At 42.1% G+C, this 16216-nt stretch overlaps 1 protein-coding gene across 1 annotated transcript in view; it reads right to left on the bottom strand.

Moving 5' to 3' along the window:
- LOC117306750 (mitogen-activated protein kinase 14B-like) overlaps positions 1 to 16216 on the bottom strand; it is an 80830-nt gene that overhangs the window by 10906 nt on the left and 53708 nt on the right. The window contains exons 5-6 of the mRNA XM_033791233.1: positions 15012 to 15198; positions 1507 to 1586 (exon numbers count right to left, since the gene is read on the bottom strand). Of these exons, the coding sequence (XP_033647124.1) occupies positions 1507 to 1586; positions 15012 to 15198 (267 nt within the window). The remainder of the gene's footprint in view (positions 1 to 1506; positions 1587 to 15011; positions 15199 to 16216) is intronic.

Here is a 16216-nt window from a genome sequence, read left to right as displayed (position 1 = left end):
ATTGACTGGCCAGTTAATCTAATGTGTGCTTGAGGAGTTGAGTTGCACATTGACTGGCCAGTTAATCTAATGTGTGCTTGAGGAGTTGAGTTGCACATTGACTGGCCAGTTAATCTAATGTGTGCTTGAGGAGTTGAGTTGCACATTGACTGGCCAGTTAATCTAATGTGTGCTTGAGGAGTTGAGTTGCACATTGACTGGCCAGTTAATCTAATGTGTGCTTGAGGAGTTGAGTTGCACATTGACTGGCCAGTTAATCTAATGTGTGCTTGACGAGTTGAGTTGCACATTGACTGGCCAGTTAATCTAATGTGTGCTTGAGGAGTTGAGTTGCACATTGACTGGCCAGTTAATCTAATGTGTGGTTGACGAGTTGAGTTGCACATTAACTGGCCAGTTAATCTAATGTGTGCTTGACGAGTTGAGTTGCACATTGACTGGCCAGTTAATCTAATGTGTGCTTGAGGAGTTAAGTTGCACATTGACTGGCCAGTTAATCTAATGTGTGGTTGACGAGTTGAGTTGCACATTGACTGGCCAGTTAATCTAATGTGTGGTTGACGAGTTGAGTTGCACATTAACTGGCCAGTTAATCTAATGTGTGGTTCAGGAGTTATGAAATGACGTCATCATAACATCATGACAGCTTTGCTGTCTTCATACATGTTTTGAGGTTCAGTTGTCTTATGAGTTTCAAGGTTCAATTCAGTTCAATCTTGAGTTATATTCCAGAGAAGAGTTTCAGGGAACAAGGGGAAGAAGGAGAAGAAAAAGAAGGGGGTGGTGGGGAAATATCACCTTGAAAAAACAAATCAGAACAGTAACAATAGGTGTTACTGCTCGTTGCACGATCTCTTCAAAAACCCAAGAATTGACAAAACACAAATGCCCCGCTGAGATTAATCTCAATCTTGAGTTACCATTGCTCAGACAAGATTTATTTTGTTTTAGCCATAATGACCTCTAAATTTGACCTAGGGGTTCCAAAAACAATGGGCTTCCGGGGTATTACGGGAAAGTACATGTAGCACATCCTTTTGTTTACATTCCAGCTATCAGTCAATAAACTATTTAAATTGGTTAGTTTATCCAGAAATTAATCTGCACAGGCACTTTATTCTTCAGTTGTAGATTTGAAAGACATGTTGACACTGACAAAGTGTTATTATATTTTGAACTTTCAATCATGAAATACATAAAGGATGAGCCAAGAACGCTCCATGCATTTAACTTTGAGACCATGTACAATACATGTGCGTCATCCGTCCACAATTTGTGCGCATAGATATTGTTGAAGATGGTGTGTTGTTGAAAATGTTTAATAAAAATTAATTCTCCACAGAAAAGAATTAGCACAATTTTTATCGTACTCCTACAACTCCTTTTTTTATTAATCTTTCAGATATTTTATTTAAAAAAATGAGACAACTTATATGATGTGCAATATGGCCTACTTTTTTTGTCCAGCGTAGTGTTACTCTTGTACATGGTTATGTGTATACTTACATCTTCACTCTGGATTTTGGCAAGGATTTCATCATCAGGTGTACCAGTTAGATCCATGATGCGGCTCAACTGATCAATGTCTGTCACTTCTGTTAAGGAATACTTCTACAAACCATTGTAAAAATAACTTTCCATAACATACAATAATTTGTATAAAAACTATGCTTGGTGACACTTTCCATAAGCAAAAAGTGTCCTGAAGCAAGTACAAAATAGGGCCTTCAGTCATGCAGGCAGGAACAAAACTGGCAACAGTGTCTTTAGTGTCTTTCATTGAAATAGCATATAGTGGTCGCACTAAATACCGACAACTCACGACCCCTCACGACAACTCGCGATAACAATTTTTTAAATGCACTTTAACAGAACATTTGAACATAATTCAACCGTTAAATAAGTGTACAAGAATCATATGCATCTAAACCACTTTCAAACAGTTGAAAAAATTGTTTTTTTAACTGTAAAAAAGGTGTTTTTTACCCAGAATTTAGTAACGAATGGAAATATTCGCCAAGTTGTCTTTCAACGTACTTGGACAATTCTAGTACACCGTAGGGGGCAAGGTAATTTCTGAGGGCTGAGTTTTATTTTTTTGTTTTGGTTTTAGCTGCTGATTTTTTCTTTCTTGTTAGTAACTAAGCCGCCACTCTGGAATTTGAAGTTAAAAGGGGAAACTTAAATATAATATTGTTTTAAACTCCATGAGATACATAAAAAAAATGGTAAATAATCATCTTGCATATTGTATCACCCCTGCGGTATAATAGAATCGTCCAAGTGCGTCGAAAGACAACATGGCGGATACAACCGTTCGTTACTAAATTCGGGTAAAAAAATACATTTTTTTCAACAGTTTGAAAATGATTTGGGTGCATCTTGTGCATATATTTAACGATTGACTTATGTTCAAATGTTCTGTTAAAGTGCATTTAAAAATTGTTGTCGTGAGTTGTCGTGAGGGGTCATGAGTTGTCGGTATTTAGTGCGACCCGCATATAGTAATGGGAGTAGCAGTAAGACTGCATGTAGTGGTCACTGTTATTAGACCTTGTTTCCACTCAAGGTGCACAGGAAAGACCCTGCAAACATTGTTGTTTGTGCTCATATCTTGGTTAAATTATTGTTCAAGTTTATTGTTTGTTGAGCTTAAAGAAAAATACATATCTTCAACAAACATTCAAATGCATGATCACAAGACAAAATGTCTGTATACATATGGTACATAAATAGAAAAATATGCTTTTCAACCACAAAATGTTATAGATTTTACCCAAAGTGGGTTAAGGTATACTAGGGATTTCCTATTCAATTAAGAAAATTATCACCTCCGACAACCTTTAAAATGCAATTCCAATGGGATGCATGATTGCCACAAATCTAAAGAACTCTCCCCTTTTCCCATAAAAGCATACAAAGGTGTGGTTACCTTATCTGACTTTTTAGACCCCCAAAACACCGATGCGTCTTATCTTTCGGTGCGCCTTGTCTGCTGACGATTTTTTTTTTTATGATCACTGCGTAAAAATAAAAAATACCTTCATGTCCAGTTCAAATCAACGATCTTTGTGTGAAGAATCTTTACTCAATAATGCGGTCGAGCAAGGCTATTCAGACACTGAGACCATATTTTCTTTCGAACAATGTCGCAATCCCCCAGACGGGCCAATTATTCCAACAATGCTGCAACGTGTTTATTCCCCATGACCGTGCTTTCATTCCATTAATGCCGCAATGCGTCTAGCTTTCGGTCCAACAGACGTCGGCGGTGTACAAACGTTTTTCTGTGTGGCTGGGTATTTGTTCCGAAAACGATTGACAGTCAATAACTTCATACAAACGTCATTCACCCAACCGCTAAACTTTGAGGGTTTTTATTGTAGCATTGAGGGGTCATCCATGATTGTAGAGAACAGCGATCTCTGAAGTGTGCTTTTAGGCTGAACGTATTATTTAAAAGGACATGAAGGATGGGGTAATAATTTATTTTTGTATTTGCCTCTTTAGTTTATAGACCTTTGTGATTGATAAGTGCTTTGGGAAATTAACTGTCATCTTTGGTAGGTGAGAGTTTTATATTATTGTTAAACGTTCAAATCGTATTAATATTTATTGCCTCTTTTTAGACGTTTGCTTTTAAAAAGTATTATGGGAACGTAGCATTATCTTACTAGGATATGATTTGTATTTGTTTGTAAGGCCAAATAAAATAATACAACACTAGCCAAACAAAGTAGGGAAGAAACCACATTTTATTTTATTGAATTATTTCATTGCTTCAAAACTTCGGGAAGGAACGGTTGTTAAAATCATGCTTGCCCTTGCATGAAACTTGCCAGTAAAATCAACGATATCCAAGTTCAGATTCGAAAAATCTCTCAAAATGACACAGAAAATTAGCCCCAAAACGCAACCGTTCCGAGGTCTGTAAATTTAATCACGCAACACACAAGCAGATATCACGCCTATAGTCGTTGTTACTGTGGGTGTGACAATAAATACAAGAAACATTGAACGCTAGAGGGCGTTTTGGAACAATGTTAAAGCGTGAAGTTAATCACCCTCTATTGGTAAAAACTATGCGAACCAGCAATAAACGCATTGAGACAAGACTCGACGTGTCTGGGCATGCTTGGGATCCGCACAGTCACGTGGGAATTTTGGCACATTTCCAGGCAGCGCAAATGCGAGGGCGTAGTGCAACCCGTTGGCGAACATCGCTCAATACGGTGCCCACATGATGTCTCCAACATCTGTTGTGCTATCTCGAGATTGAGCAGCGCAATCCACAGTGTACATGTGCATATTATTAATGTGCATGCTGACATCCCGGCTGGCGGATACATTACTACACACACACGCTACGTATCTGTATCAGCAAGGATCCTCGTTGTGTGGGACATCGGATGTCCAGGGAGGCATTGTGTTCATGTTGCAAATAAAATTAACTTCAGACAGTGCGTGGACCATGGTTTCTGCCCGCTGATTGGGCCGGACTTTATGTTATTAACAATATACAGCGTTGGTTGATTGGATAAAGGTCGGTATACGTAGGTTCTCAAAGGCAGCAAATTACGTCTTTGTGTCAATGTACCGACACCGGGTGGCGCTTTTGTGTGCGGTTACACGTGCGCCTTGTGCGGCGGTGCGCCTTGTCTGCTGACGTTTGAATTTTGTTTGGTCATTTTAGCGTCCTGTGCCTTGTCCGCAGGAAAATACGGTACAAGGGAGAACTGTTATGAGGCTGGTATTTTATGAGTAGATTAGGTGTCCCTACTGAGGGTAATCTTCCCACAGAAAATAGCCCACCATGTACTAATTAGGGAATAACAATGCGATGACCCGGTCTTCACTGCGTGGTAATGACCGGGTTGGTGGCTGGCACTGTTAACGGAATGAGCAAGAGGCGAGGTCCGTTTACAGCGCCAGCCACCAACCAAGGTCATTACTGCGCAGTGAAGACCGGGTCCGAACACTGTTATTCCCATTAATAAATACCTTTTTGACGAAATAAACGGCTAAAATTTTCCAATTTTTTTTACTTTTCTCCCGGCGATACTTCCAGACATGTTCAGGGGCCATATTTTAGCCTTTGATGGTTCCCGTCTCTTCCGTGCGTTAATCACATTACCGATACTATGAGACCAGTGACTCTTTTAAATAATGGTATGTTCAGCGTCCTCACTGGGGTCAAAGGAGGCAAATGATTGGCGTTAAAAACGCGTGCATGAGCTCAGCGTCCATGTAGCATGTCGCTGTAAACAAGACCATTATGGACAAATGAGTTTATACACGCGCACCTGTTATCTCAAAATTGATACATTTTCAGCTTGTACGCGCAAGTGTGCAAAGTTGCATTGAAACTAACATGAATATAATTAAGTTTGCAATACAGTGCATGCAACGCGCAAACTAGTTTTACACAACGTATGCTGATTTAGGGGCCAGTTTTAAATCGCTTTTTTCCAAAGCCGGTCTTTATACCGCCCGTTAATACACCCCACGTGACCGGGTTTTTACCAATCAGAGACTTGAAAACGTCCAAGGTATTTATTAATGCAGAATAATACTAGTATCAGTGATACAAGGATGGAAAATACACACAGTATCGGGCCCAGATAGTAAGATTCTGAACTACATGTACATTGAATAGTGCTGGCACATTAATCTGCAGGTCGTTGGTTCGAGTCCCACTTCAACCAATTTTTTTTTGTTTAACCCCAAATCATTTAAATTCAGCCAGTCAGTTTCCTTTGTGGTTTACAACATTTAATATCTGAAATTACAAGTTGCATTCCCTTAAAGGTTTTGGGTAGGGCCTACTTTTTGTAGGATACAAAACACTATGTCCACGGACTGACATTAAACTTACACAGTTTGTAGATAATGATTGTAGGAAGCTTCTCTTAAAATTGCTTTCTGAGGTGCTGTAGTTTTTGATAATTAGTATATAAAAAAAAGAATGTCACCAAAATAATTTTTAAGACAGCCACTCGAGGCTGGTATCTGGTGTAATTCACAAGCGTCAAAGTCAGAGATGCCAAGTTTGGTGACCAGCTAGAAGTGAGAGTTTTCAGAACCCACTCGGTCCTTTACTCCAATTTGTCTATGAGTTCTCATACATAACTAAAGTCTGTTATACAGTACAGCCCTTTAGTTGCCATCGAGGCACTGAGGGACCGAGACAAGCGAGACCGGCAATGTGTGCCCCTACTTGCTACGCGTGAGGGAAGCTAGCTCGTTTGTCAATCAAACGAGGGCGCCTCTCGAGACGAGGGATCCCACGTTCAGTTGGAAAGCAGCTATACGAGACAAACAAGCGAGGACCCGCGAAACTATCGAGTACCCACGAAACGAAAAAAGCGCTGCACAATGCAAGGACAATGTCAGGGATCGTCTTCTTGAAAGTTATTACAAATGAACTAAACACAAGAAGTGTCAGTGTTGACCAATAATGAGAGCAGAGGCATATAAAGCAAAACATTGAAGCCTTGTTATACTTTCTAACAAGTTACAACAAAGTGTAGCAATTTTATAATGTAGTTACAATTGCGGCACATCTAAGGGGAAGTTGTCACTTAATGTGAGGCTAGGAGTGGCTCCAGGCTCCAAACTCCTGTCTGTTGTTGCAGTTTGAGACTTCCAATATTCTTTGTTAAAATAGTAAGAATTTTCGACGAACAGGTGCGGCACATCTAAGGGGAAGTTGTCACTTACTGTGAGGCTAGGAGTGGCTCCAGGCTCCAAACTCCTGTCTGTTGTTGCAGTTTGAGACTTCCAATATTCTTTGTTAAAATAGTAAGAATTTTCGACGAACTCCCATGTTTTTAATAATAATCGCCGTTTCCACATACAACCTTTTTGTCTGTACTCCTTGCTGTTTTGGGACTTTTGAGTATTTGGGAACATTTTTTTAAGGAGAAGACGTTCAGTTCTAACTGAATGTTTTCAATAATATTGCTGTTGTGAGACGATAAGCAGTTGGCTTTAATTTTATTTCAACAGTAAGAATGTCCGTACTCCGTCTTCAATAAGTTGCCGTTTTGAGACATTGATACACAATTTTTAAAGGGTAAGGAGGTCCTAACTCTGTAATTGCCGTATGAGACGTTCAAGTATTGGAGAAAACAATAATGTTGTTTATTAATTTAATAAGAATGTCCGACGAACTCCCATGTTTAATAATAATCGTCGTTGTGGCATATTTCCATGTACCAAAATTTTTTTGATTGTAAAATGTTGGTACTCCGTCGTGAATAACCAATTGCCGTTTTGGGACTTTTGAGTATTTGGGAACATTTTTTAAGGGGAAGACGTCAGTTTGAACTGAATGTTTTCAATAATATTGCTGTTGTGGGACGAAAGCATTTGGCTTTAATTTTATTTTAACAGTAAGAGTGTCCGAACTCCGTCTTCCATTTTAGACATTGGTAACAGTTGTTTTAAAGGGGTAAGAAGGTCCGAACTCCGTCTGTAATTGCCGTATGAGACGTTCGAGTATTGGATAAAAAGTTGATGTTGTTTATTAGTTAGTAGATTGTGTCCGTTGTGGGACATTTCCATGTACAAACTTTTTTTAACTGTAAAAAGGTCAATACTCTGCTGTGAATAACAATGCGGTAGTGCCTTGAAATGTGTTTCGTAATTAGAGGCCTGGTGTTTTTTAACAGATACAATAATAGTACTTTAGCCTATAACACTTCGTTGCACCCACTAAAAAACGTTCAGTTGGTGAAAACGCTGCGCTCCCTCATCACTACACTCTATTTTTAATATAAATTAGCCAGCACTCAATACTTTCCCCTGTATGTCCTATTTGAAACGACCCTCATCCTGTATTATGGTACTCATTGGAAAAACTCCTATGGGCCGTGACTACCAGTATGATAATTTACCCTCTCGTAAACCCACCACCAACAACTCCTTCCCACATACATGTATAAAGCTGCATATGCACCTCTTTTTGGTTTAGCTGACTGGTCCCAAAGCCAAGTGGCCATCTCTAACAATTTAAACAATGGGGGGCCTCCCCCGCATGCTTTATTTAAACACCTCCTGGTGTGCATTGTCTGTGATGCACTTGCTGTGGGTCTTATCTGGTGTTGTAATGATACACTAGCCACTACTGGTTGCCAGCATTCCCAGCAACATCAACGTTTATTGTCGTATGCCGATCCGTTTTCAATGAGCCATCATTGACAGAAGCATAATATTACTTACAACTGCGTTGTATATGCTGAATGTAATTCTAAAATACATGTAGGTCCCTGAGTGATAGTGACTGCCCTGCAAAATCTCCCTTGTTGCAAGGTCAACTTTGTAACGGAGTGAACATTATAAAAAAATATCCCACAACGGCAATAATATAGTATTGTAACAATAACAACTTCGGACATTCTACACTTTTACAATATTTTTTCCAATTTGAAAATATGCCATAATGGCAATATTATCAAAAGGAGGAGTTCGGACCTTCCTACCCTTAAAAAAAATTGTTCTCAAATACTCAATAGTTTACAAATATGGAAATGTCCCACAACGTCGATTATTATTAAAAACATGTGAGTTCGTTTTGACATTCTTACTAAATAATAAACACTATTTTTTTCTCCAATACTCTAATGTCTCATACGGCAATTACAGACGGAGTTCGGACCTTATTAACCCTTCAAAAAAAATTGACTGTTATCAATATCTCAAAACGGCAACTTATTAAAGACAGAGTACGGACATTCCCACTGTTGAAATAAAAGTAAAGCCAACTGTAAATGTCCCACAACCGCAATTCTATTGAAAACATTCAGTTCGAACTGACGTCTTCCCCTTAAAAAAAAATGTGTTTCAAGTCCCAAAAGAGCATCGTTATTCACGGCGGAGTATTGACCTTTTTACAATTAAAACACTGTACTTGGAAATGTCCCACAACGGCAATTATTATTAAAACATAGCTCGTCGAATATTCTACTAATCAATAAACTACATTATTGTTTTCTCCAACACTCGAACGTCTCATACGACAATTACAGACAGAGTTAGGACCTCTTTACCCTTCAAAAGAAATGTTTAATCAATATCTCAAACGGCAACTTATTAAAAGACGGAGTACGGACATTTTTTACTGACGGAATAAAAGTAAAGACAACTATTAATGTCCACAACCGCAATATTATTGAAAACATTCAGTTCGAACTGACGTCTTCCCCAAAAATGTTCCCCAAAACTCAAAAGTGCCAAAAACACGCAGAAAGAGTTTGGACAACTTTTTTCCCCAAACAACGGCAACTTTTCCTCAACCTTTTTTCCCCAGACAATGGCAAATTTTCCCCAAAACTCGAACGCTACACAACGACGGACATTCTTAATATTTATTTAAAAAAATCCACCAATACTCAAATGTTACAAAACAGCAATTTATAATACAGACGGAGTTTGGACAATCTTAACATTTAAACATTTTTGCCCAAAACTCAACAACTTTTCCCCGAAACTTTTTAGCCCCAAACAACGGCAATTTTCCCCCAAAACTCGAACGCTACACCAGGGCAATTTATTAGACAGACATTTATCGGACATTCTTATATTTAAACAAACAAATTTCTAATACTCGAATGTTACAAAACTGCAATTTATTATACAGATGGAGTTTGAACAACCTTAACATTTAAACAAAAATATTTTCCAATACTCGAACGTCAATTTATTAAACAGACGGAGTTTGGACAATCTTAACAGTTAAACTAGAGATTGAGAGTTTGTGAACAAACTCAAGGTGTTCGGTTTCCGGGAGTAAAAGCCTGGATTAAATATCAAATATTACACCTTGCTTTGTTCTCAAGATTTGTAATAAATGATTCAAATTGCAAAAACTGTCAAAACAACATGATTACGTCATCTTGTAAAAGTGTATGTTTGGTGACGTCATCGGTAATATTTGTTTTAAACCAGACCTTTGCCAGACTTGTATGCTGTGATGGTAAAGCATCAAAGGATGTATATTTCAACCTAAAAGGCAACAAACAACGTCCTTTCAAATCATTTCACAGTCACTTCCGGTTTAAACAGGTCAAAAGGTCAACGAAAGTTCACCAACATATCCATTTCTGTAAAGTACGTAAAGCCCTTTCATATGATGTATAGATTGTCAAAATAGCTTATGTAGTTTAGGAAATATGAAATATTGACGACTGTAGAAAAGACTGTAAGGGGCATGTATGTTTTAACCGCCTAGAACGAAGACTATTCTTCATGAAGCTTTTTCGAGCTCTATGGATGATCACTGGAGCGTGACTCTGCTGCACCGCTAAGACACTACACGTTGTGTGTATGCCTACGTGCAATGTTTATGCACATACCAATGGGGATTTACATCGTTCTTTAGACGTGAATTTTGAAATTTTCAACCTCTCCTTTGAGCCGGAAGACAACATCAAAATGGGGTCATGTCTGTGGGGCGTTTACGGAGATTTCAATGACGATTCCGATGATGTTTCGATTGTAAGAACCCCTCATGTAGATCGAAAGTTTTGATTTTTTGAATTAATAAACTTTGAATATTCATAACTCAAGAATTGATGACGTCATCATGACGTAACTCACACGGTTTCTTCTCCTAATAAATCGCTAACTATGTGTGAAGTTTGAAGTTCATATGAGTTTGGGAAAGGTGCTTTTGTTAGTGGACAAGGGACGCTGAGAAGAAGAAGAAGAAGAAGAAGAAGAAGAAGTATGAAGAAAAAGAAAGAAAAAAAACGAACAAATATAAGAGGTGTTCCGGGCTGTTGGCCCGAACACCTAATAAAAATGTTGTCCATTACGCGAACGTCTCAAACGTGGCAATTTATTCAGAGTTTTGATTTTTGTTCCCCAAACAGTCGCAACTTTTCCCCAAAACAATGGCAATTTTCCCCCAAAACTCAAATGTTACATAACAGCAATTTATTAAACAGACGGGTCGGACATTCTTATAGTTAGACTCTTTCTTTTTCTCTCTAATACTCAAATGTTACAAAACGGCAATTTATTAAACAGACGGAGTTTGGACAGTCTTAACATTTACACAAAAATATTTTCCAATAGTGGAAGTCAATTTATTAACAGACAGAGTTTGGACAATCTTAACATTTAAACATTTTTGCCCAAAACTTGGCAACTTTTCCCCGAATCTTTTCAGCCCCAAACAACGGCAATTTCCCCCAAAAATTCGAACGTTACACCAGGGCAATTTATTAGACAGATGGGTCGGACATTCTTACATGTATATTTAAACAATTTTTTTTTCCAATACTCGAATGTTTGGACAATCTTAACATTTAAATAAAAATGTTTTCCATTACTCGAACGTCTCAGACGGGGCAAATTCCCCAAAACTTTTTTGCCCCGAAACAACAGCAATATTCCACCACAACTCAAACTTTACACAACGGAAATTGATTTAACGGGTCAGACATTTTTATATTTAGACTTTTTTTCTCCAATACTCGAATGTTACAAAACGGCAATTTATTAAACAGATGGAGTTTGGACAATCTTAACATTTAAACATTTTTCTCCAAAACTCACCAACTTTTCCCCAAAACTTGTTTTCCCACAAACAACGGCAATTTTCCCCCAAAACTCAAACGCTACACCAGGGCAATTTATTAGACAGACGGGTCGGACATTCTTATATTTAAACCATGTTTAAACAAACAAATTTCTAATAGTCGAATGTTACAAAATGGCAATTTATTAATGGGAAAATCGGAGGAACCGTCCGGGAATCCGGGGTGGATCGCGGCAATGGCTGACCTGTAATTTCTGACCGTACCGGTCGTCAGGCCGCTGTCTAGGAGATATACCAGGAAATCCCCCACCTCCCCTACAGAAGTATTGAGAGGATGCAGGGATTCCTGGCAACACCATTTAAAGAAATGGCGTAGTCAGCCCGTCGTGACTGGGCTGCGATTGTTGCAGCCCGTTGCGAAAGGCCTGCTGAGCGGAGGGATCGCGTGACAGCACCCAGCACGTCAGGTGAAGATCCCCCGGAGCCGAATGGACCATCCCCGAACTGGGCTGGTACAGGAGATCCGCTCGCCCTGGTAGGATCACCGGACGGTGGACCAGTAACCTGACGAGTCGTGGGAACCACGGTTGTCGGGGCCAGAACGGGGCTATGAGAAGGACCCGGCAATCCTCCTGCTCGATCTTGGTCAGAACCCGAAAGACGAGCGAGACGGGGGAATGCATAGGCCAGTAGGCCGTCCCATTGTACTGATAGAGCGTCGATCTTCCACGCGTTGGGGTCTGGGCCCCTTGCGCAGTAGATCGGCAACTGGTGGTTCGCATGGGAGGCGAACAGGTCCACGTGTGGCCGGCCAATCAGGTGGAAGAGCGACCGAGCCACCTGTGGGAGAAGGGACCACTCCGTTGGGGCAATCCAGCCCCTTGGGAGAGCGTCGGCTGTGACGTTCTCTACGCCCGGAATGTGGACTGCTGATAGTGCCGTTCCCCGCTGTGTGCACCAGTGGATGAGATCCCAGGCCAGTGCACACAGGCGTCCCGACCGGATGCCCCCCTGGTGATTGATGTAGGCCACGACTGTGGCGTTGTCGCATCTCACCAGGACCGCACGGCGAATGACGTCCGACTGGAAATGCTGTAGTGCATTGGAGACTGCAAATATTTCCAGGACGTTGATGTGGGCCGATCGGTGTTCGGAACCCCACACGCTTGCGATTTGCCGAGGAGTGACGCGTCGGTCGTGACGGTCACCGATGGCTGGGGCGGACGAAAAGCCCGGCCCTGCGAGATGTTCGCATCGGCTAGCCACCAGAGAAGATGGGGGACTAGCCAGGGCGTGGTCGGCACCGTGTGGTGGATTCGGTGACGGATGGGCCTGTAAAAGGAGAGCAGGTGAAGTTGAATGGGCCTCATCCTCAACCTGCAGAAGTCCACCAAATCCACCATGCTGGCCATAAGGCCCAACAGCCTGAGCCAGGCCAGTGCCGGGGCCGCCACTGCCAGGAGGAAGAGAGAAACGCACTGCCAAAAGTTCAGTAGGCGTTCCTCCGAAGGGCAGGCCAATCCCCTGCGCAGGTCGACAGACGCACCGAGAAAGGTGGGAACCTGCGAGGGGATGAGGTGAGATTTCTCGGTATTGATTATAAATCCGAGGTCGGAGGTCAGGCGCCAAGTACATTGGAGCGCTGCCTCCGTCTCTATAGAACTCAGTATAGTCCTGAGCGTCTCCATGCGGAAACGCCTCGGACGGATGAACTTGTTACGGGTTTCAAGTTCAAAATCGGGCGCCGTAGCCAGCCTCCTTCTTGGGAGTCAAGAAGAAGGTTGACATGAAGCCCGTCTGAGTCCTTGAACGGGGGACGATACGCACCGCCCCCTTGAGGAGGAGGGCGTTTATTTCCCCCCCCCCGAGGGAGCGGCGCTTTGCTAAGTCGGAAGGTACAGGTGTCCGCCGGCTGAGCATGTCCGACGGGGGGTCCTCGTAAACTCGAGCGCGTAACCGCGGCCGATTGTTTCAAGGACCCACCGGTCGGAGGTCACTTGCCCCCATGACCCCAGAAAATTCCGGAGGCGGCCCCCAACGGGTCCGTCGGTGGGAGGCCGCTCGGATTTGTCAAGTCACTTGTGCCACGCCCCGGTATATCGGGGGGTGGGTGCTCGGAAACCACAACCCGACTGGGTGCGTGGTTGGCCAGGTTGGGTTTTGGGGTAACGTGAGCCCGCCTACTATCGGCGCGGCCACGAAAACTGCCACGGGCCACCTTTTGTGGGCGGCGACGAGGGATGACGAAGGATGGTTGTTTCCTCGCCTTGTCCCCACCCTTGTGACGTTTGTCACGGTGGGGACAATCGGAGGTAGAGCCGCTCGAGCTGGGACTTCGAGGGCGGGCTTTCTTGCCCTTGTTGGAGAGGCGTCCTCGAGCAGACTCCGATGTAGTATCGGAGGCCGGCTGCGGGGCGGGAATACCCGAGCATCGGGTAAACCCTGATGTAGAGGCCGACCCTTCGGAACGTAGCGTTCCGACGGGGCCCCAAGGGGTCTGTTCTCCGTTGCCAATCTCCCAGGCGACCGCCAGCGCCCTGAGCCCAATAGCGCAGGCTGCCTGGTCGGGGCGGCGGTACAAAAGGCCATCCCTGGGCACCGCGGTACTCGCGTGTGCACTGTGGGGGGCCGGGTGCACTGAGCCGTGGAGAGGTAATTTCTCCGGCTGTGCATGCCCTGTACCCAGCCCTGGGTGCACCGAGCCGTGGAGGGGTACCCCCTCTGGCTGTGCGTGCCCTGCTGGCTGGCCTGGGATCGATGGGGCGGGCTCCGTAGTGGAGTCCCGCTTACCAACTCGTCCCTTCTTGGGTGTCGCCCCGGTACTAGGCGATTTTTGGGCCTTACCGGGGCGTTTCCCCTTCTGTCGGGCAAAGACGGCGAGACCGTAAGGTCCCCTGCTCGGCCGGTTACAGATCCGTCAGCCCTAGAATTTCTCAACAACTGTACTAGAAATTCTCAACAACTTTACAGACTATCCTGCTATAGGATAGCTTCCAAACACACTCTTATCAGCTAAAAAGGGCAAAGAAATCTACCGCAATACGGACAATCAAGTACTCACGTCCGCTGCCTTTGCCAGCTAAGAGAAAAAGGGGGTGCCGACGTGGTTCGCATGTCACAGGGCGTCGGTGATAGGACTCTTGAGGGCGCTATAGTGTGTAAAACTCTTAGCTTTTTGCCTGCCGGCATAGGGAACAATGCAATTGTAGTATTCGCTCTACAGGTAAGTAGAGTGAAGTAGACCAAAGATTTTACCAAAATGACACCATGCAAAAATATTAACCATTTGCTGGACAAATAAAAGCAAGTACATGTGTATAACATTTTTTTTAATACGGCACAGTTTACTCTAGCAAAAGAGTTGAAAGCTAACGTTCCATGTCCATTTCCATGGGTTTTTTTCTTCAAATTCTCAGCCTCTGTGTAAAGAGACATGTATAAAAAATGGCTATATTTTGAAGGATACGATCCGATCCAGGAAACAGTGTTTTACCTGTGAGAAGTTCTGCCATTATACATCCAACAGACCACATATCCACAGTATTGGTGTAATGCATCCAATTCAGCATGATTTCTGGAGCTCTATACCATCGTGTAGCTACATAACCTGTCATCTCATCATCAGCTTGACGAGCGAGGCCAAAATCAAGTATCTGCACAAAAAAAGACCATAAAGATTCTTTAAAATTTGGAGAAGAGAAACAGCAAATTAATTAAAGGAACATAACAGAAATGTTAAGAAAAAAACTTGTCTAAGAACACCAATTTACAAAACACTTTAACCAGTACACAGCCTAACGAGGATGATGATTGTTCTGGGGTGTCGTGGTCGAGCGGATAAGAGCACCGAAATCAAGCTCTGGTGCTTCCGTTCATCAGAGTGTGGGTTCGAATCCCGGTCGTGACACTTGTGTTACAAGCTTTCATTTGAGCCATTGCTCGAAAAAGTCTGCCAATTATTAGTAGCAGTGAAATAAAGTGCTCAAACTAGTTTTTGTCGGGATCCCGACAATATATCACGTGACCAATTCTTATGTGTTTTATAAGAAATGTTTTAAATTTTTGTCATGGTTCCTGACCATTAAAAGTAAAAGGTAAAATATTTTTCGTTAGAGAGCGTGATACTCTTTGAAATACCATTCACTAAAAAAAAAATCTATTTTTTAATGTTTGGGGCCAAAAATCTGACATAGCATCTTTAACAGGAAGCCAGTGGAGATTATATAAACTGCTCACAAAAAGTAAGGAAACTTTTTTCAATCCAGTATATTTGTTATTATTTAATACTCTTTTTGTATATGGTATATATCAATGCAAAGCTGAACTGTTGCTCTTTAAAATAGTACCACATTTGCAATGATTACATGTTGCTGAACTTGGCTACACGAATAACAATGAGGCAAAGTCACAAATCAAATGTGCCAAAATTACCGTTGTCTGTGTATGGTCAATACATGTAGGTAATGCTCATTAATCAAACCGATCAAGCTTTTCAGAACCATTAATGGTTTACACAATGATGTGCACAAGTGAGCTCATTGGACACAATAATTTACCCTCATCTCATGAAAAACACCTTGTTTGATGGGTATTTGCAAGACGATATTCTACAGCCGAATGCAGTCCCATACTTGCAGACTTTGGACCAAATGCCATCTTTCAAGATGCCAA

The sequence above is a fragment of the Asterias rubens genome, chromosome 2, assembly GCF_902459465.1.
Source record: "Asterias rubens chromosome 2, eAstRub1.3, whole genome shotgun sequence".
NCBI classification, from domain to species: domain Eukaryota; kingdom Metazoa; phylum Echinodermata; class Asteroidea; order Forcipulatida; family Asteriidae; genus Asterias; species Asterias rubens.
This window is presented reverse-complemented; position numbering and strand designations above follow the sequence as displayed.